General features: G+C 36.7%; 1 protein-coding gene across 3 annotated transcripts; it reads right to left on the reverse strand.

Moving 5' to 3' along the window:
• Positions 1-3,450: 3,450 nt before the first annotated feature.
• On the reverse strand, positions 3,451-17,981 carry ARRDC3 (arrestin domain containing 3). 3 transcript variants are annotated; one of them, XM_049867544.1, is made up of 8 exons: positions 17,461-17,980; positions 13,496-13,577; positions 11,240-11,387; positions 9,944-10,046; positions 9,302-9,558; positions 8,822-8,984; positions 8,382-8,536; positions 3,451-6,134 (listed from the first exon to the last, which is right to left on the reverse strand). In XM_049867544.1, the coding sequence occupies exons 1-8, from the start codon at positions 17,738-17,740 to the stop codon at positions 6,078-6,080; spliced, it is 1,245 nt and encodes a 414-aa protein (XP_049723501.1). In that variant the 5' UTR covers positions 17,741-17,980; the 3' UTR covers positions 3,451-6,077. The 3 variants fall into 3 exon arrangements, with proteins under 3 accessions (XP_049723501.1, XP_049723519.1, XP_049723509.1); XM_049867552.1 differs by lacking the exon at positions 3,451-6,134 and having other exon boundaries at positions 8,443-8,574; positions 17,461-17,981; XM_049867562.1 differs by lacking the exons at positions 11,240-11,387; positions 17,461-17,980 and having other exon boundaries at positions 13,496-13,579.
• Between the last annotated feature and the right edge of the window lie 3,026 nt (positions 17,982-21,007).

The raw sequence follows: 21,007 nt of genomic DNA on the forward strand, positions 1-21,007 counted from the left end.
TCATTACTGATATCAGATGGATCCTGGCTGAAAGTAGAGAATACCAGAAGGATGTTTACCTGTGTTTTATTGACTATGCAAAAGCGTTCAACTGTGTGGATCATAACAAATTACGGATAACATTGCAAAGAATGGGAATTCCAGGACACCAAATTGTGCTCATGAGGAGTCTTTAGATAGATCAAGAGGCAGCTGTTCGGACAGAACAAGGGGGTACTGATTGGTTTAAAGTCAGGAAAGGTGTACGTCAGGGTTGTATTCTTTCACTATACCTATTCAATCTGTATGCTGAGCAAATAATCCAAGAAGCTGGACTACATGAAGAAGAACGGGGCATCAGGATTGGAGGAAGACTCATTAATAACCTGCATTATGCAGATGATACAATCTTGCTTGCTGAAAGTGAAGAGGACTTGAAGCACTTACTAATGAAGATCAAAGACCACAGCCTTCAGTATGGATTGCACCTCAACATAAAGAAAACAAAAATCCTCACAACTGGACCAATAAGCAACATCACGATAAATGGAGAAAAGATTGAAGTTGTCAAGTATTTCATTTTATTTGGATGCACAATCAACAGCCATGGAAGCAGCAGTCAAGAAATCAGACAACACATTGCATTGGGAAAATCTGTTGCAAAGGGTCACCTTGAAGATTAGGGTGCACCTGACCCAAGTCATGGTATTTTCAATTGCATCATATGCATGTGAAAGCTGGACAATGAATAGGGAAGACCAAAGAAGAACTGACTGACACCTTTGAATTGTGCTGTTGGCAAAGAATATTGAATATACCATGGACTGCCAAAAGAATGAACAATCTGTCTTGGGAGAAGTACAACCAGAATGCTTCTTAGAAGCAAGGATGGCGAGACTGCGTCTTAGATTCTTTGGACATGTCGTCAGGAGGGATCAGTCCCTGGAGAAGGACATCATGCTTGGCAATGTACAGGGTCAGCAGAAAAGAGGAAGACCCTCAACAAGGTGGATTGACACAGTGGCTGCAACGATGAGCTCAAGCATAACAATGATTGTAAGGATGGTGAAGGACCGGGAAGGGTTTCGTTCTGTTGTGCATAGCATAGGGTCACTATCAGTTGGAGCTGACTGGACAGCACCTAACACTTTTTGAGAAATGCCGACTGTTCACGCAGGAATTCTGAAGGTGTCTCAGTTGTTACAAAGTTTTCTCAAAAATATCAAGCCATACAGTCAGGAATAGGAGGAGGATACGGAATGCGTGGCGAATTGCCTCCATGAACAACTGCCTCTTATGAGACCAGAACTGGCAGTTGTTCATGGTGCCCAGCTACCATTACTGAATATTTTGATCAAAGATTTCATAGAAGAATCCTGGTGAAAAGGGGGAAAATGCAGAAAAAAATTTCAAGTTCTCTTGGACTCCAGACTTTCTGGAGCCATAGTGGGTGAATGAACCCCTGAAATTATTGCCCTGAGATAATCTTTAAACCAAATACTTTCCCTTAAGTCTTATTAAAGCCAAACAATATAGCTTAGCATAACTAGTAAAAAAAAAGGTCTGTCTTGAGTATTATGCTCTTTTAAGAACCACATATATGAGATCAAATTGACAAAAGCAACTTGAAAGATTAGACAGGAACCTTAGAGGGCAGTGAATTTATGTTAATGAGGGAGGAACAACTGAGAAAAGGTAAGAATGGTTGCACAACTTGAATGTAATCGATGTCATTAAATTGTACATATAGAAACTTAGAGAATATTGGCAGGTTGTGATAAATGTACTAGTGCCACTGAACAGTTTGTATGGAAATTGTCAAACGGGAACCTAACTTGCTGTGTAAACTTTCACCAAAAACTCAATAAAATATTAAAAAATAATAATAAAGCCATAAATGCCCTTTGGGATTAAAAATGGCATGGTTATTTTTCACTTAAATGTCCTAAATCTTCACTTAGCAATAGCTTGGAATTCATGAAAACAAAGTTGTCTATTCAGTATTTTCATCTGTTTTACTTTTCCATGGTGTACTGCAGAGCTTTTCAAACTTTAATGTAAATGCAGGTCACCTAGGGATCATGTAAACAGGTAGATTCTGGGCCAATATTCTGGGCAGGTCCTGATATTCTGCTTTATTAAGGAGCTCACAGGTGATTCCCTTCCTGCTGTTTTGGACAACATATTTCTTGAAATTCCAAGAATGTGGCGAACTCTTTTCTCCCCTCATCTGGAAACAGAACAACTCTTTCTACTGGGAGCCCATTCTATGAGGTATGGTATGTGACCCAGGTAACCAGAATCTTCCCTAAGAAGTGATTTGGGGACTGCAGATGATATTTCTTTTATGAGCTATAATAACAGGCCATATTTCCTGGTCCGTCTAATGTTAAAAAATAAGGTCAATATGAAAGAATAAGGCCAATATGAAAACAGGATAAGTGAACAAAGATGAACGACAAAATAGTATATCCCCAGGGCATTACTTGGATTCCTGGATCCAGATGTCCTTAAGATAGTTCATCCACGGAATTATTAGCAAATAGTCTTTTACTTAGGCTAGTTCAAGTTTCTCTCTTTTAAAACGGAAATTCCTGATAAAAATACTGAGCTCAGCCATTCAATAAATTATAATTAATGACAAGGGAAATTTGAGTAGTTGAATTAAACAGAGCAAGATAACACCAAAAACCAAACCCATTGACTCTGGCTCATAGCAATCCCTTAGGACAGAGTAGAAATGCCCCATAGGGTTTCTAAGGCTGTAGTCCTTCTGGAAGCAGACTCCCCCATCTTTCTCTAGCACAGCTGCTGGTGGGTTCAAACCACCGACATTTCAGTTAGCAGCTGAGTGCTTTAGCCACTGCACCACCAGGGTTCTTTTCCAAGAGCACACACTATAGCCCTTAATGCAATCCAAGAGATAATGTACTGAACTTGGTCTAAAATTTTAATGACAACTTAGAAGCAGTATGTTGAGTTTTTACTTTGTTGTAATAGTTGATTTAAAGCATTGTTTCCTTACCTAAAAGCTGAATTTTAACCTCGTGCCTTCAGTGGTGAAAAGGATCTTAGAGAGCTAGATATCCACTTTGTAGATGAAGAAATCAACACTCACATATCTTGGTCAGGAGCACATCTAAAGTTGTAGAACCCAGAAGCTAGGTTTCCTCTTCTAGTCCTTTAATTCCTCTTTCTCCACACTTTTATTTCTTATTGTATTAAGAAGTTGAGTATATTGCTGACTTAGTTGAGTAAAAGAAAGTAACAATAAATAATGTCGATAACTTAGAGTAAGTAAAACAGTAATGATTAGTATTAAAAATTCGAAAGCTTCAGTAATTTTCTTTAGTAGAGTTCTAGAACTAACTCATATCCAGAATGGCTTAAAACAGACTGTAATTGTAGTGTATGCCTGTAGGATACATTCTAGTATGATCAACATTCAAATAAACCTCCAAACAATTTTACAAAAAAGAAAAAACAAAACACTTTATTTTCCACAAGGAAGAGCAATAGGAAAAATTAAATCACTTCCCACATATTGTTTTCTTAAAACAGAGCCTACAAGGACATATTCAGCACCAAATAAAAAAAGGGGGAAAAAATTACAGAACAGCCATAGAATATAATCTATAAAGCAAACATTTAATATTGCACTTGGTTTTGCTAACATTTTGGATTTTCCTAAAGAAAAATCAGGAATCTATCTTCAATACTGGAATACAATTGTGAACCTCAACCTCTTATGTCAGAAATTGACCAATATTTAGGAAAAAGTAATGCCTCTAAATAAGACAGTAAAGAAATACTTTAAAGGAGAAAATAAAACTTTATTTGATAAAGTTTTATAAATTTAAATTTTTATCACATTTTATGTTGTGAGCCAATGCCAATTATTAGAATACTGGTCATCTTGTTTCTTGTGTTATTTTAAGTGTATATGGTGATAAGTATTCCAATGCTATGCGTTATCAACAATTGTTCCCTAGTCAGTTAGACGTAAGAAAAGGGATTTTCTGACAATCCCCGCCCCAAACAAAAATAAGACCACCAAATGCCCTTTATGCCAAATATTCCATTAGCTTCTTTTGAGGGGGACATTCACAAAATGATTAACAGTAATAAAAAAATATTTCACCCCCATTACCTTGTTATCTAGTATTAGTTTGCTTACGGGAGCCCAAACCCTTAAACTGAATCACTTAAAACGCGATTCATTTTTACACTGGGCTTTCTTCACCCTGTCAGCAGTTTTCAAACATGAATTGTCTTCCATGTTTTCTTAAAGGCCACTTATGGAAAAGCCTATTTGTTTTGAATGAAGCTTTAAGACAGTATTTAACCAGGTCAAGCACCAAGCCAGAGTTACTATTATTTTCAGCCACTTTACTAACTGTGGGGTTAAATGGCAGGATAGATGTGACACCCATTTCACACGTTTCAACATCAGAGATGCTGATTTTCATTAAAAACGTCAGAGCTGAATTCCTTCTAAAAAAAAAAAAAAAAATTAGTACGCTTGGTATGTTGGAAAATGCATTTTAAATGTCATTGTGATGCTGGTATATTTATGAGCCAACTGCTAATTCTCTTTAATATAAACTATAATTACTGATTGATCACTCTTCCTATCTTACCTATACATACCCAAGTGAATGATTTCTCATGTTTAGTAAAATATTCTTTAGGAAATGGAAAACAATTCTCATTAGGAACTGAACACAAAAAACTAAAACAGTTATCCCAGCACACATTCTACTATATTTAATCTTGAAGTTATACATTTTTAGAATAAACTTGGGTTCCTATGTTCTGTCAAGCCTGAGCAGGATAGCAAATGCATAAATTGAGCTCTCTAGTCAAAACATATTCCTGCTCATTAAAGTACTTTCCACCAGCAAAAACAATTTCCAACATATGTGTTTTGGAGGTAATTAAGTAACTCTGTATAGAAATAAATGCACTTTCCCCGTTGACTGGAAATCTTCCACACTTTTAAAATAACAATAAAAATAATAATTATTAAGAGCAATGGCCCTTAACTCTTTGCTGGTGCCTGCCATACTGCCTTTATTCTTAGCTCTGCTAATTTCTTCTCATGTGTATGATGATAAAACGGGAATGTGGGTGGGTTATCACTTTTGTGTATGTCCCTTTTCCAAATTTCTCTCTCTAAAAAGCCAACCAAACAACAACAAAAAACTAACAGTGCAACAAAACACAAATAGCATTCCAACAGTTTGGCAAGTGACGCGTTCACCTGAGATTAAGTGATTTTAGGCAGTCAGTAACAAAATGCTGCTTTGCTGTAATAGTAGAAAGGCAACAAATTCTTAAAAGAAACCAAGAAGGTATACAATCTTGACAAAGTCTCTTATTAGCTTCATCCTCTTATCTCTTTTCCCACATATCTGTTGCGTATCTACTACAGTAGGCTGCAAAACATACAGCAAGAAGGATTGGCTTGAAGGCATTTGATGTTTGTAAATAAATCCACAATAGGATCCAAGCTGAAGAGGTGATACATGGTCAGCCTAGTAGGACAATTCTGAGCATGTGCATACGCAGGTAAAGTCCAGGCTATATTAAATAAAAAATGTCAGTGCGTTTTTTTTTTTTTTCATGTTAAAGTTTTTTCAAAGCTTTCTTTTGTTCCTTGTTGTGCTGACCACAAACAAGTTTTAAAAGAGTATCAAGAGTCTGGCATAAATGGAAAAAAAAAAAAAAGCTGTAGTGACATTGAACCGCACAATGTAAGCATTGAGCATGTGCAAATTTTCAAAAGAAGGAAATCATCCCTCTTTTACAACGTGGTGTCTTGACACGTATGACCCCATAGGCTAAGAAGACTGCTCTTAGTATGTGCCAGTTTTAAAGGAGAAAAGCTTAGATCTTCAAGCATGTTGGAGCAGTCCCAGAATGTTGCTGTAGGCTTCTAAAGCATGATCGCTGGTTGTTTCATGTATTTGCCATTTTTCTGGGCAAAAGCAATTCCACTTCCTCTGAAAACGTGTCTCCAGGATACTTCCTCTGTCCTCAGTTGGGAAGAGATATAGTTCAGAACCCACATCAACTTGATTTAAACAAGTATTCCTTCAACGAGAGGGGCATGATGGTCTATCTTCTGTTGACTGATCAGGATTTGGATCAACCTAGAAAGAATGAGAATGAAACTATAAAGTTATTTGATAAACTCTAGAAGAATGCAGCAAATAATTTTAAGTCTGAGTACTAGTTAAGAAAAAATAATCAGAAAGAGCACAAACAGCTTGGTAGCAAATTAAACCAAATTATTCCCTTTTCATATCTGATACGTTGGGTGGAGAAGAAAAGGTGCTGGTGTTTTCTATAAAGTGCCAATAAATTTTATAAAAATATGCCTAAATAGTCCTCTATTTTACAAAAGTCAATGGTAAAATTTTATCAGAGAATTGAGATTTTTTACCTAGCACTTAGGAACACTTAAGACTCAAACACACAATAGAAAATATCTTCATAGCGATGATCTTTTATAAAGTATCCCTTTCATCCCTGTACAAAGAAAGTTAACTCTTTTTCTAAGCTTTAGGAAGAATGCAGTTGTGCAAACTGCATTCTTCGTGTTTATGTGAGGTGGTAACTCATGGGTGTAAAGCCCAGAGGAGGTAGAGAACACAGTCTGTATATCAGGAGATAACAATGCTAAACCTGAAACGTTCTAGGGGATTCCATATCTCTGGTTCACGAACACTGAGGAAAGTCAATATATGTCAGTTGCTTCTCAGGTACAAAGAGAATGGATAGAAAGGCAAATTGTTGGGTTTAACACTTTTACTGAAAGATCTTTTAGATAAGCTCCCTCTAACTGCATATAAATGTGGGGTAATCCAAAGTCCTTCAGAGGCTTTAAGTAAAAGAAAGGAAAAAAGCCAAATCACCTGTCTTTTAATGAGCAACCTTGAAAAAAAAAAAAAAAAAAAAAATGAAAATTTGAAATGGTTTTGGAGCCCTGATGGTACAGTACAATCTAGAACTCTGTACCTTCTATGTGGCTTGATGCTAACAATTTAAATCACAGACAACTTACTTCAGGTTTTTAAAACTTCGTAATTTTATAACAAATTGTCAAAAGTTAATGGAAGTTCCATTGCTATTTATTTCAAATGCCCCTTGGGTAGCCAGAAGCCTCAAATCAAGCAGAAATGACTGACTTGATAAGCAAGACAAAAATGTTGGAATAAAAATGATATACCACAATATTTAACAACTGGCAGAATGTTTTTAGTACCTAATGTAAAATTTTATGTATTGGAATGGGATAGGAAAAATGATGTCTGATCAAGAATTTAGAAGAACAAATTCTGAATATCCTACAATCAACAAAGTAGCTCTCATATTAACCACATCCAAAGGAAAATCAACTCTTCTAGTCATGGTGTTTTTTAAAAACAAAAACAAAAAACTGCTGAAAGAATAAAGCAATTCCTCTTATGGTCTACTTTGGAAGCAATATCTTATAGAATAGCTGTCTAAACTGCAGTAAACAAAAGAAAAAGCTGATTCTAATGATTTACAACATTATTTTGGTATTATTTTGTTACCAAGACCAACTTCAGAGCCCCTTAAAATGTATACTATGTATACATATTCATTCTGAAATTTCCTTAAACTGCTGGGTTCCCCTGTCCGACCTCCTTGCCTTTACACATGCTGCTCTTCTAGTCTGGACCGTTTGGCCCTTGGAGGACTATTCATTCTTCAAGATTCAGTTTAACAGTTACCTCCTCAGGGAAGCCCCTTCCCATTTCCAAGGCCCAGTCAATTGTTCCTCAAATGAACTGTGTATACCTACACCACACTGCTATGTAATAATTTGCTTCTAGGTTTGTTTTTCTCACTAGTCTGTAAGCTTTTCCCAAATAGGGGACACGTTTTATTCACATTAGTGCTTACTTGCCATTAATATAAAATGAATAAAAAAAAAAATCTAACAGTACAGCAATGCTTTTAAGATGTTATTTTTCCCTATAATTGTTAAAATATGCAAGAATTGAAACAGGGCCATAAATAAGATAAATCCTATTCTATATCAATGCTTGCAAATACCAGTTAAAATTTCTACTGAAGCTTTAAAATAGGAACTCTTTCTTCAAAAAAAAAAAAAAAAAAAATGTGAATTCACCATGAAGTTAGATCATTATCCTATTTTCCCAATAATGTAACTGAACAGTCCTGTTTGTGTTAAGCTTAGTAAATACTGACATCTCTAATCTTTAAAAGTTATTTTTTGTTGTTCTAAATTATTTGTTCTTCTATTATTGTCATCACAATAACCAAGATCTAAGTGTATTTTTTTAAAATGTGCAATGCTGTTCCCCAAGAGAACCGGACTATTTCACACTTGAGGGGTTGATGCTTACCTCTGAATAAAGAGGTGGAGGCAAGAATCGAAACTCTTGGATATAAGCAAACAGTGGTCCTTGAAGCGCTCTCTCAAAGTCATCACAAGCATTCACTGGTGCAAGATTGTTCCGCCTTTGTTCCTCTGTTACCACTTCTGCATAGCTTGGTGGTGCTAGAGGAAAAAGATTCACGCAATTCGAACAGCACGTTCTTATGCATGTCAAAATATACAGAATAATACGTATTAAAAAGGAATGTCAAAGTAAAATAATAAGTATTCGGCGATCAAAACTAGGGAGACATAGATTTTAAATGTAACATTAGGGGCACATCTACTCTCTTTTTAGGGAAAAGACAAAAGTTCATCTAGGGTCACAAATATTAGAAGCAAAACTACGTTAAGCAAAACTATGCTCTTAAAAACACGGGATTGGTTTAGGTATGTATTATCAATTACCTTCAGGTCTTTCAGGTAGAGATAAACCAAGCCAGTTCATATTCATGCTACATTGACTGCTTACACTTGAGGTTCTGCTACCAAACGGATGTAGAGGAATGGTACCGATGACAAGTGGCAAATTAAGAAATAAATCCATAGCCCCAGGAATATCCACATACACCTATAGAGTGAAATGATATGGTAGGTTTAGAATACCAAGTATCATTTCCTTTTTAAAAACAAATAATGCAATTTTATCTGAGGCTATCATTTACTTCATTCTTTATTTAGGTACATACGACAGACAAGAAAATTTTTTCCATTATACATTAGTATACATAGTATATTTACATATAAAACAAAATTAGTAATTACTGTTTATACTATAGATTGTACAATCATTATACACAGAACATAAAAATCAAATTTTTGATTAAAAACAAAATGATATCATTGTAACTGTTAAGACTTCAAAATAACCCTTAAATTTATACATACCATTAGTGAATACTCCACACGAATTATGCTACAGTCAAGAATAGAGGGAGAAACTGGTGGAATTTTCAGCAATTTGCCATTCCACGTCTCTGTTTTTCCAGATGATAAAGATTCCCCACGTAAGTTAGCCACAAGCTGTTTTACTTCCTTCATTTTCCCTTTGGCATAGAAGGCCTGTGTTTGGTAAATGGCTGCCTTTGGCACCACCATTCGGGAAGAGCAGTTCTCAATCTCAGCAAATATCTGAATTGATTCACCTAGAGAATATTTAAAAAAAAAAAAAAAATAATAAGTAAAATACAGACATGTAGAAATTGCTGCATTGACAAATGCATTCTTGTGTATATTTTCACCACAATTAAAAAAAAAATAAAAATATAGATTCTCAGGCTAAAGTTAGAATGTTCAACAGACTACATGAATAACTACATGTCCTAGGAATGGTAGGCAACTAGAGCTATAAAAATGAACTACCTATTTGAAGAGATTATATTTCAATTTATAAACGTGAACTGGATAAGCACTATTTATATTACCAACTAACACTGTATTGTGTTTGTATTTAGTAGCAATATTGTAAATGTATACGTGAAAGCTAAGTGAAGAAAGATTGTCTTTTGTGGGAATCCACCTTAAACATACCTGGGGTATAGCCCTTCCTTTCAATTTTGGCACTTAAGGATATTGGGCCTGAGGTACAGAACCAGCAACAGAGAGTCTTTTCTTTTGTGCCTGCTTGGGGTGACTGCAAGAAATAAAGAGAAAAAGATCAATGCATAAATTGGAACATATTAGAGCATTTTAAAATACAACCCTAAATTCCTGAAGAATTTAAAATTAAAAACATTTTTTTGTTTGTTTTCTCCTGAATCCAAATATATCTTCTTTACTATAAAACTAGTTCTGAATTAAGCCTTACTTTTGTCTTTATGAAAACCCTGGTGGCATAGTGGTTAACAACTATGGCTGCTAACCAAAAGGTTGGCAGTTCGAATCCACCAGGAGCTTCTTAGAAACTCTATGGGGCAGTTCTACTCTGTCCTATAGGGTTGCTATGTGTCGGAATTGCCTTGACGGCAATGGGTTTGGTTATTTTTCTTTATATAATATCCCATTTGATTAAAAAAAGAGGTGCAGGTCTTAATATCAATCCCGTAAACATGGTTTTAGCTTGCACTGTTTATATATACAGTAACTCAAAACACATGAACCAACCCACTAACAAAAAAAAAAAAACCCTTTCCACATTCCATTTCAAGTACCTTAAAAAAAAAAGGCAGCATAGAAACTTGGTTATAATCCCAAATGTTAACATCTTTCTTTGAGAATGTGAAAATCAGTTTTAAGAAAGGGAAAACTACTCATTTTTAAGATTAATTCTTATTTGCTTTAAAGATGTTATCATTTGTTTAAACCAAATAAACTTGGGGTCAAATTTGAATTAATCATGAAAAAATACAATAAAAAAAGGATTCCATTAAAAAAAAAGGAATTAAATTTTTTTAATGAAAGTGATAAATCTCCCCATCATTTGACAACTATCCCTATGTTGGAATAATACGATACAGTACAAATTTTAAATTTATTATCTTCAAGTTAAGTGATATTGTTTTACAATACGTATCACTGTCCCTTTTCACCAAAATTAACCAGGGAACAGATTTATTTTTTGTGACTGCTGTTATCTTCTGAGTAAGAGACAATTCATATGATGTACTGGTCTTATGTTTTTAATTTACTTAAAGTTACTAAAATATAAAAAATTTGAGCATTCTTCATTAATTTGTATGCTCTTGAATTCATTTAAAAAATTAGCATTTATAAAATTCTAAAATAAAACCACTATCTAAAAACGATAGGGGCTGCATAGTTTTAAGTGATTATTCTTTTGTATTTATGTGCCAAAAACAAAGAATGAAGTACTCAGTCAATTCTTACCAGTAATGAAGGAGTGTTGATATCTATATGCTCAAAGACTGTAAATTCCTTCTTTAATTTTACTGGTAGAAGCCAAGGCCTGTGCAATTCGGCTTTCACCCAATAGCGCACACTGCCATGTCGGCCTTCGAATGAGGTAGCAAGTGGTCTGTGCAGAATATAAAGGTCAATATATTAATTTTATACCTCTTTCTAATATTTATACAGTAGGTCAGCAAAGAAACATTGACATTTTGTACTGTTTATGTACCAGTGAGGTATCAAACATAATTTTTTAAATTTCCAAAGGGATAAGTCACTGGGGAAAAAAATTGTTTCCAACGATACATAATAGTTAATTATTATAGAAATTTTGCTTAAAAGAGCCAGAAAAACATTATTCCTTTAAGAAGAGGATACTTTTAATGCTAGTGGCAAAATTATGAAAGTTTCGAAATGAACAAGCCTTGAAAAGGTCAAGAAAATAAAGTTAAGAATGGTTCAGCTATTTCTACTCAGAAATTCTATACGCTGGTTAAACATTCAGACCAAATTCTCTATAGTGTTCCACTCTTCATTAGTTAGGAACTATTACCTCTTTTTATAGAAACTAATTAAAAGGTCTAGAAAAGGCCTAGAATAGTCGTTATAGTTTCAAATATTTTACATCTCATAACTCTGAAAAACTGCCTTTACATTTCCCAGTTTACCAGTTTTTTTTTTTTCCCTGACCATGTTTTATAACTTTACTCTGTAGGCTTAAAAAAAAAAAAAGAATTTTACCGATTTGTATTAAGGGAATCAGTTTTCAATTCTCTCATACATTATTACTTGTGGAGGGTCTTATTGAAAGGGTTTTTTTTCCCATAACTTTATTAGAAAAACACCCCACGTTGAGTTATTTAAAAGACAGAGTGTTAGCTTGGACTGGTATGAGAAATGTAGTAGCATTTTTACAATTTTTTTGTGTGTTTTAGGCTCCCTCATGTTAACTTGTATGGCACAGACAAATAAAATGTAGTACTCTAAATCTTAAAACTGTAAGCTACTCTTCGAAAGTTTATTTTAAGCAATTTGGTTTAGATATCACTTAAAAAAAAAAAAAACCTAAATTATCTTCATCCTTCGAAAACAATCAGGCCAATGTTAACCTTATTCTACCCACAGACTTAGGATTTTTCTCAGAAAGCAGATTAGGGCATTCTATTCAAAATGAGGTTCTCTCAAGTAATACTGTAAACAGAATACTATGTAAAATACCGTTTATGAACTCTTTACACATAACTGGAAACCCTGGTGGCGTAGTGGTTAAGTGATATGGCTGCTAACCAAGAGGTTGGCAGTTCAAATCCTCCAGGCGCTCCTTGGAAACTCTATGGGGTAGTTCTACTCTGTCCTATAGGCTCGCTATGAGTCAGAATCGACTTGATGGCTGTGGGTTTTTTTTTTTGTTTTGTTTTACACATAACTACTCAAGTACTAGAATTAACAAATACAGAATTATGTACATATTGGCACTTGATAAAGTCTTAGGCAAATCTCAGTTTATCCTCCAAAATAATCAGTACAAGCGCCACCTTGAAGGTTTTTAAATCCGTTAAAGGCATTATTGAATAGAATTTGAATAACCTAACAATGCGTTATTATATTAAGAACGTATCATTTTCGTTTCATACTAGATTCCAAGCCTCAAAGCATCTCTGATGGGTGTTTCCTTTTAAGGCCAGGTCATAGTATCTCTTATGGGACCTCCCCAATAGATTTTTGCACAGAAGCTACTGAATTCATATTAAAAGAAGATCATTTCTAAATTTAGGATAGTTCTAATTATTTTTACTTTCTAAACTTACTATTACTGGTTCGTATCACCAGTAAAGGTAGAACACTGAATTTGTATAAACTGAAACTACTGAAGGAGACTTGATGTGCTCCATCTTCCTTTTCTCACAATGCCAAGTGATAATAAACTAAGTGTTAATTTAGAAAATGTTTACCATTTGACTGGCATCCTCATTCACTCATGTTAAATGAAACACTATTCATGTTTTAAAACTCTCATAAACCTTGGGACAGAGTACTAAGAATCGATCTTTGCTTTCTATAATTTTGCCACGCTAGATAAAAAAAAAAAAGCTTATCTTTAATATTGTTTTTCTCTAGCAAGTTCCAGTAATGAAAGGGTTTTTTTTTTTTAATCAAAATATTTACTTTTAGAAAATTTAAGAGTGCTTTTGATCATGGGTATTTATGAAACATGCCTATTACTGTAATACTTACGTCTGTGGAAGCTCAAAGCTGAATGCATATTCATGCCTTCCTGAATGAATAGTGTTGAAGCCTTCTTCGGAATTATCATCATCTAAAACAAGCAAAGAAAGGAAACAAAAGGCATGTTATTAAACCTTTACACAGTCCTCATGGTCGCCAAGCTCTACATATGCTCATATAATGATTGAAACCACAAGCTTCGGAGTCTCAGTGATCTGAGTTCTGATCCCAACTTCATCATTTTGAGTTCTCAGCCGCCATTTGTAAAACGGGGATAATTAATACTTATATCCCACAAGCTTTTCTTGAAAATGGAAAATAACCCAAACTGTAAAGCACCTGTATCTAATATTAGCATATATGCAACAAAAAGCTCAAGTGTTTCAAATCCTATTAAGATAATGTTATCTTTGTCTCCACCTGTTCACTTAAATGTATCGTATTACAGCCGTAAGGTATACAATAAATACTGTTCATGTCAACTTTAAATGTCAGTTTGGGGAAAATGATACTAAAGATGTGAATATAACACGTTATAATTCCTAAACCATTAGAGAACTTTTATCAAATAGACGTTGGAGTTAAAAAAAGAGAACAGTGATTTTAATGTCAGTTTCATAACTAAAAATAAAAATTCTTTATTGCACATTCTTTATTTACGCTTTTTCCTTTATGAATTCCCTAGCAACATCTTAAAGCTTGCATTTATACAAAATACACCCTTAGCCAATTACAAAGGATAGGATTTAAAGGGTGGCCATTTACCGGGAAATACTGTCCCACATTCTTGGAAAAAACCAGTCTAACAAGGTTATTTTCAATCGCTAGAAAAAAGGGATGACCTTCCATTTTATAACCGATTTCTTTTGGCCAAATGCATTATTTTTTTTTGGTTGTCACAAACGTAGAAATGTTACCGAACATGTGGGAGGCGTTCTGCATTAGATAATATACTCGTCTTATTCATGTAGTTTTCTTGATATAGAAACCTTCCTAATTAACCAAAAAAGGAAGAAAAGCTGGTAGTACCGATTAACTTTTCCTCAGCGAACTTGAATTTACTACACAAAAAACGTGAGCCAGCTTTTCTTACATCCAACAAAAGGCAAAAAAAAAAAAAAAAACCCTACATGTCGGATTTTATTTAAAGAAAAAAAAAAAAGTGATCCGTTTACATCTAAGTACTATTTTTGTCGTCCCCTGCGCAAATCCTCTCAAATGATTTCTGCACCAAACACTGGCTAGTGAGTTCAGGTCTTTTAAATTCTCTCCCCTCGAAGGCGCCCAAAGTTTGCCTTCGTCTCCCTTTCTCTCCTACTCGCTCCCTTTTTGTGCCAGCTCAGCAGTCTCATTGAGGCGAGCCGCGGCGGCCGCGCCGTGGTAAACAAGTGCGGAGCTGTCAATCAAGAACTAGACCGGAGCAGGAGAGGACCGGCCTAAACCGGCGCTAGCAGATCCCAGCCGGTCCGCCCGCGCGCCGCCGCCGCCCGCGCGCTATACATACGGCATATGTCGCGCGGCGCTCGCACCCGCGCGCAGCCTAGCTTGCTCAACGGGGGCGGAGTGAGCGCGCGGCGGCGCTTCCGCTTTACACGCCCCAGCCGGTGACCGGTTAGATCTGGCTCGGGCCACCCCGACACCTTTACAGTGAACAGTGGGGAAACTGGAGCGGTTGGGAGGTGGGTGGGGGTTGGTAGGCACCAAGAAACAATAAGGGAGGGGAGAAAGAATACTTGCCAAGGTCCCCCTCCCACCCAGATTTCGGTATTAGAAACGGTTCTGCTCTTGGCCACCCTTTACCATCCCCTCAGGTCAAATCAAGGTAGCTGGTCTGGTGACTAGAGTATGCCGGGAAATACTTTGCTTCAGCTTAGAGGAAAACACTTTTGGCACAAGCCACCTGAGCCCTTCACTCGGAAAACAGGAAAATGGTGTCCTGCTACCCGACCGACCCCACCTCTGAATAGGATTTCCAGCTAAAGTTGCGTTCAGGGCCATTCGGCACCTTAAAGGTCAGCAGAAGCTTCTCCCCTCTTAGTCTGAGGAAGCCTGAATTCATTTTTTTTGGTGCCCCAAGCAAATCGGGGTGATAACATGACGTAACTCGGGCCCGAGGCGCCTCGAAAAGCCCCGGGAGGGACTCGAGCAGGGGAGGAGACGGCCGCCCTGGAGGGACCTTTACCGGCGCACGCCGGTTCCAAGCCTCGCCCCAGAGCCCACTCTCCCCACCCGCCCGCGACCAATCCAATCAGCGCCTAGCATCGCCTTAGCAACAGGCTAACAAACCCGGCTCTGCCTATCGCGGGCCGCCCGAGGCGGGGTCTCAGTTACCAGGCTAGTTTGAGAGGTCCCAGTTTTTAAGTCATTGAAACTATTCCAGGCTAAGCGCTCGTCCACGCTTTGCAGGGGTTAGGGGCATCTCATGGGTTGCGGGACAGTTTCTTTACCATGAAATCACAGAGCAACTAATGAAACTGTATCTGTCCCCACACTCATTGTTCTACTTTCCCCTATTCCAAGTCTCAACTCCTTAAAGAAAAACCTTTGTTTCTTCCCATCCATTTTATGAAAGGCTGCAATCTCCTGAAAGGTTCACACACACGAACTCCTGTGTCTGCGCTTTTCAGCAAATACCAGAACTGTCATTAGATATTTGCATTTTGTATCAGAATTAATACTTGGAGAGATTAATCAGCAATTATTTAAGGATGCAAGTTGCCTGTGTACAATAATGAAAACCCTATTAAAAGGACTTCATAATATTTTCTAAATAATATATTAATACGGTAACTCAAATCCTTCATTTCTATACTTGCCTTAGTTCAATTAGCACTTCGCCAGGGATGTATATTTTTTAAATAAAAAAGGCAAAACTGTACTTCTATTTCTAAAAAAATCGTCATTTGAACTAAATGCTGCATTAAAAAGGAGAAGCACAAAATTACATAACCAGTTTTAACATTATATTCTTCTTAGGCTAGGAATTAAGTCATCGCCACCACCTGACGCGTGTAACCAATCTGCTGAGAGCAGAACAAGCGCCCCTCCTCACCACCCCCCAGAACTGGTCCCAAACAGGATTGAACCGCTTCTAACAAAGGGTGGAAACTTAGAAAAACAAGCTTAGAGTCTCTTATATTTTCACAATGTAACCATTTAAACAATAGATTGGAAATCTCAGGACCCCTTTTCCCTTTGAGAACCCTTTATCTCCCTTTTCAAACCAAAAATCAAATGCGATGTGCCGAATACTTTTCAATTCCATTTGACTGGCATGGGTTTCATTGAATGCATGTTCCAAAGTTACACATGATGCTCGGAAAAGAAAATTACTGACCCCAAATGGCTTCTAAAACTGACTTGAAGCCTATCATAATGATAGATATTGTACTTTAAAATAAAGCGTGCTTGATGTAAATGTCTAAAAGAACTGGAAAAATAGGGGAAAAACACATGGGGGTGTTAATACCATATGTCAAAATAAGCCATGGGAAACCCTTTATCAAAGAACAATGATCAATCCTTAAAGTCTTCTGCGTGTCACTATTAAAAATGAAATACACTTATTACCCATTTAAAAATATTCTATTTCTTCACTGAAACTCAGTTTTAGAGCTAAGGCTGTAAAGTTAAAAAAAAAAAAACTAATATTGGGCTGTAGCTTTTAGCAATTCATTTGAAAACATATTAGTAAAATTACTGAATCGGATTTAAGCAGAATTTATAAGTAAGGTGCAAATGGATTCCAAGTGCGTACTAGAGGTAGCTGAATAAGTGCAGTTTGCAGTACTTTGCAGATGCCTGCATGCATTACGGCTAATACACGATGAATGTCAAGGAGAATCCAAATACTCCAACTTTGCTAGCCTTTATCAAACTATGTGTTACGCTAGAAATAGACATATTAATTCGGAAAAAAAATACCTTCCCAAAGAAAACAGGTCTAAAAACTACTGAAAAATATAAAAACTTACCTCTTTCGTGTCCAATTAAGATGTCTTTATGGTTGAAATATTCTACTTCTTCAGTGTAATTCTGTGTATAGGCAGTATTGGAGCCGGCGTTTCTAGATTCAGTCCAGCGTACTTTCGCATGTCCTCTTGCATGAATTTTAAGAGATTTTACTCTGATTTCCCCAGTAACTTCTAAATTCACCCTTCCTGAGACTGTATCCCCACTAGAATACACAGGGACATTGCTGTCATTAAGACAGTCAAAGCTTATTGTCAAACTCTTAACCTTTCCCAGCACCATGTTTATAACAAAATCTATAAAAATATAATGTAAGAAAAAAAAAGTCAAGAGCGCATATAAAATGCGATCTTCACTGAACACTGATCGATGTCTTTGCCATGCAAAAAGCTTGCAGGCAGGATCAGCGATTCTTTACAAATAGTTCATTGAGATTTCTTAAAAAGCAGGGCAGCAGGGAGGCTGCCGCTCCGCACTCCTGCTCGTCTCAGCGGTCTTGGTACAAAGACGGGCGGCTGAAGCCTGCTAGCTCACTTTAAGAGCAGCTTTGTGGAAAAACAACCCCAGTGCGCATGCGCACGCCGCGGCTGCTGTCCGCCCTCCTTGCACGTCCCCTCCCGCTCCGGGCTCGCTCCCTCGTTCGCTGGCTCGCTTGTGGGTACAGTAGGTGTCGAGCTAGGGGAAGGAGATACTGGGGCTGCCGAGAGGCTGAACCTGACTTGTCTTCATTGAGGGCTCCTATTGGTAGGCAGGCTACCGTAAACTCTCGACGTGGTATCTCTATCTCCTTACCGAGCACACGCTGATAGAAAGATAATGGCAAGAGGGGGCGGTTAGGGAACGAGGACTGGGTGGGTTGCTGTTTGCAAAGCTATGTGGATAAACTGCTGAGTGACCAGCCCAAAGCGTGGGTTACTGGCACTGCAGGGTTTTGCCAGCTGCCTGGATGGGAGGAGGAAAAAGTGATGTGTGAAGGGAGGTGGAGGAAGGGGTGAAACCGGTTGGGCAAACGGGTGGTTACCGAGCATAATCTAACGAATTTCAAAAGAAAACGTAATAAAAACAGACAAGAATTATTGTTCACAGACAAGAGCATTATTGGCTTGGAGGTTTTTTTCTTTTTTTAACCGGTACTTTGTAGGTAGGGTGGAAATGAACTCAGTCGAGGCCAAAAGGAATCTTAAAAGACAATAACTCCTAAGGATCAAGGAAGAGAAGGAAATATAATTTAGTCAATAGTCTGCTTTCTCCTCTGTCTCCTAATTAGATTAAAAAAAAAAAAAATAGCAACGAAAAATAACCAAGTTGTTTCCAGGATGACACCAGGGAGGGAAAGGCTTGACCACTTCCTTGAAGGAAAAAAAGTCTTTTTTTAAGACACCACCTACGACTACATTTGCAGGGTAGGACATGATTGCTACTCCCGTGTCCAGAGGAGTAATAATAGAATTTGGCCTAAAACAGGCCTAAAAAGGCAGCATGACATAGTGGTTTAGCTGACATATTGTTTACAGCAGGATAGAATAATCTTAGTTAGAAATTAGGGTAGCACATAAGATGACTGTTCTGAAGGCATGATTTAGTATTTAAATGGGGCTTAATTCTGTAAAGCTTTCATCTTAATTTTCAACTGATAGCCTTGGACCGTTCAACATAGTAATTTTTGTATCTTAAATCTAGGTAAATTTTCCCCTTTTTATTGTGAATTTCTTGGTACAAAAATAACAGTACTTTCATAAAATCACACTGGGTTTCAAAGCATAACAGCATTAATTCATCTAGACTATCAGCAATCAAGAGAACTGCTTATAATAAATATAGATAAAATATGAATCTGAAACTGTATATACATGAGCAAATATACTTTGGAAGATTTTTGGCTGTCACGTCTAAACATTTTATTTTGTGAATTATGTTTGGATAGGTTGACCCAATGAGTCACCATAAACCAAACTCACTGGTCTTGCCCTTTTTTTTTCTGAATACTTTTAATTAGTTGGGTTTTAGTTAACAAGGCATTATCTTGAACTGAACAGCATTATATATAGCGTACAGATTTGGACAGTTAATAGGCAGACCATTGATCTCTGATAGAGTTTAGATCCTTTTGCTTAAAATTATGAATTTGTGTCTTCATTTTTCCTCTTGGTTGACACCTGGTGGAAGGAAGTTCTAGTTAAAGTACTTGGGACCCTGTACTAGCTTTGATAACATATGCTGCTTGTGTTTTCTCGCCATCTAGTGGTAAATTCGTTGAATTTGCCAAAGTGTCAGTTTTTCCTCATCAAGATCAAATGGTATTAGTTAAGTGTTCAAATGACACTGAGCAAAGAACTGGATGTAAAAGTACTGTACACAATGAGGAGGCCCTCATTACTAAATTTGTGTTTTAATTACTGAGAGCTAGTGAACAATGGCTGAATTCTTCAGGATTTTTTAGTAAAATTTCTTTGGTTAGAGTATAACATTTCTGAAACACTAAGACTCAGCTAGTTAAATAAACTAGAATTACATCTAACAAATGGAACCCTAAGAAATTTACTTGTTTGGAAAGTTATTTCAACACAATAAATGATTATAATTTATTCCTATCATTGTATTTTACGCTATTCCTTCTGTTCGATGCCTTTTAAAAAAATTTATAAATCATTGTCTTTGTTATTTACCTTACTATTTTTCTTTTTATTTTGCCTTCTTAAACACTTTAGTAACCAACAAGTTACCAAAAGTTCTTATCCCCTATCATTTTTAGCATGCAAAGGCTGGACGATGAATAAGGAAGACTGAAGAAGAATTGACCGCTTTGAATTGTGGTGTTGGTGAAGAACATTGAATATACCATGGACTGCCAAAAGAAGGAACAAATCTGTCTTAGAAAAAGTACAACCAGAATGCTCCTTAGAAGCAAGGATGGCAATACCACATCTCATACTTTGGACATGGTATCAGGAGAGATCAATCTTTGGAGAAGGACATCATGCTTGGTAAAGTAGGGTCAGCGAAAAAGAGGAAGACCCTCAACAAGATAGATTGACACAGTGCCTGCAACACAGACTCAAGCATAACAATGATCTTGAGAATGGTGCAGGACCAGGCAGTGTTTCGTGCTGTTGTACATCGGGTCTCTATGAGTCGGAATCAGCTCGACGGTGCCTAACAGCAACAACATCATTTTTACTTAAGATCCCATCCACTTACCCAGGTTATCACCTTTCTTCTCTTTGGATTTGGCTACGTGACTATTTGTCAAGTATCTAAACTTGAGTTTATCTGATTCATTTTGTTTTCCTCCTATGCAAACAATGAAAACACTGGAAAATTCAGCTGCTTAAAAACCAAACCAAAACAAAACTCTGGCATCTCTGAAGCCCTGCTTATCTTTTCACTTCTAAAAGAAAAAAATATCACTTGGACCAAATCGTGAGTGTATTCGCTCATGAGTTTCATAACCTCCCTCTTTCAAGACCAAACCGAACCCAGTGCCGTCGAGTCGATTCCGACTTGTAGTGACCCTGTAGGACAGAGTAGAACTGCCCCATAGAGTTTCCA

This window comes from Elephas maximus, chromosome 2 (assembly GCF_024166365.1).
Source record: "Elephas maximus indicus isolate mEleMax1 chromosome 2, mEleMax1 primary haplotype, whole genome shotgun sequence".
Classification (NCBI taxonomy): domain Eukaryota; kingdom Metazoa; phylum Chordata; class Mammalia; order Proboscidea; family Elephantidae; genus Elephas; species Elephas maximus.

Coding starts and splice junctions, on each gene's coding strand:
- ARRDC3 (XM_049867544.1), bottom strand. CDS start 17,740: ATGGTGCTGGGAAAGGTTAAGAGTTTGACAATAAGCTTTGACTGTCTT. Junction 11,388..13,495: donor AGCTTTGAGCTTCCACAGAC/GTAAGTATTACA, acceptor TATTCTGCACAG/ACCACTTGCTACCTCATTCG. Junction 10,047..11,239: donor TCAACACTCCTTCATTACTG/GTAAGAATTGAC, acceptor TATTTCTTGCAG/TCACCCCAAGCAGGCACAAA.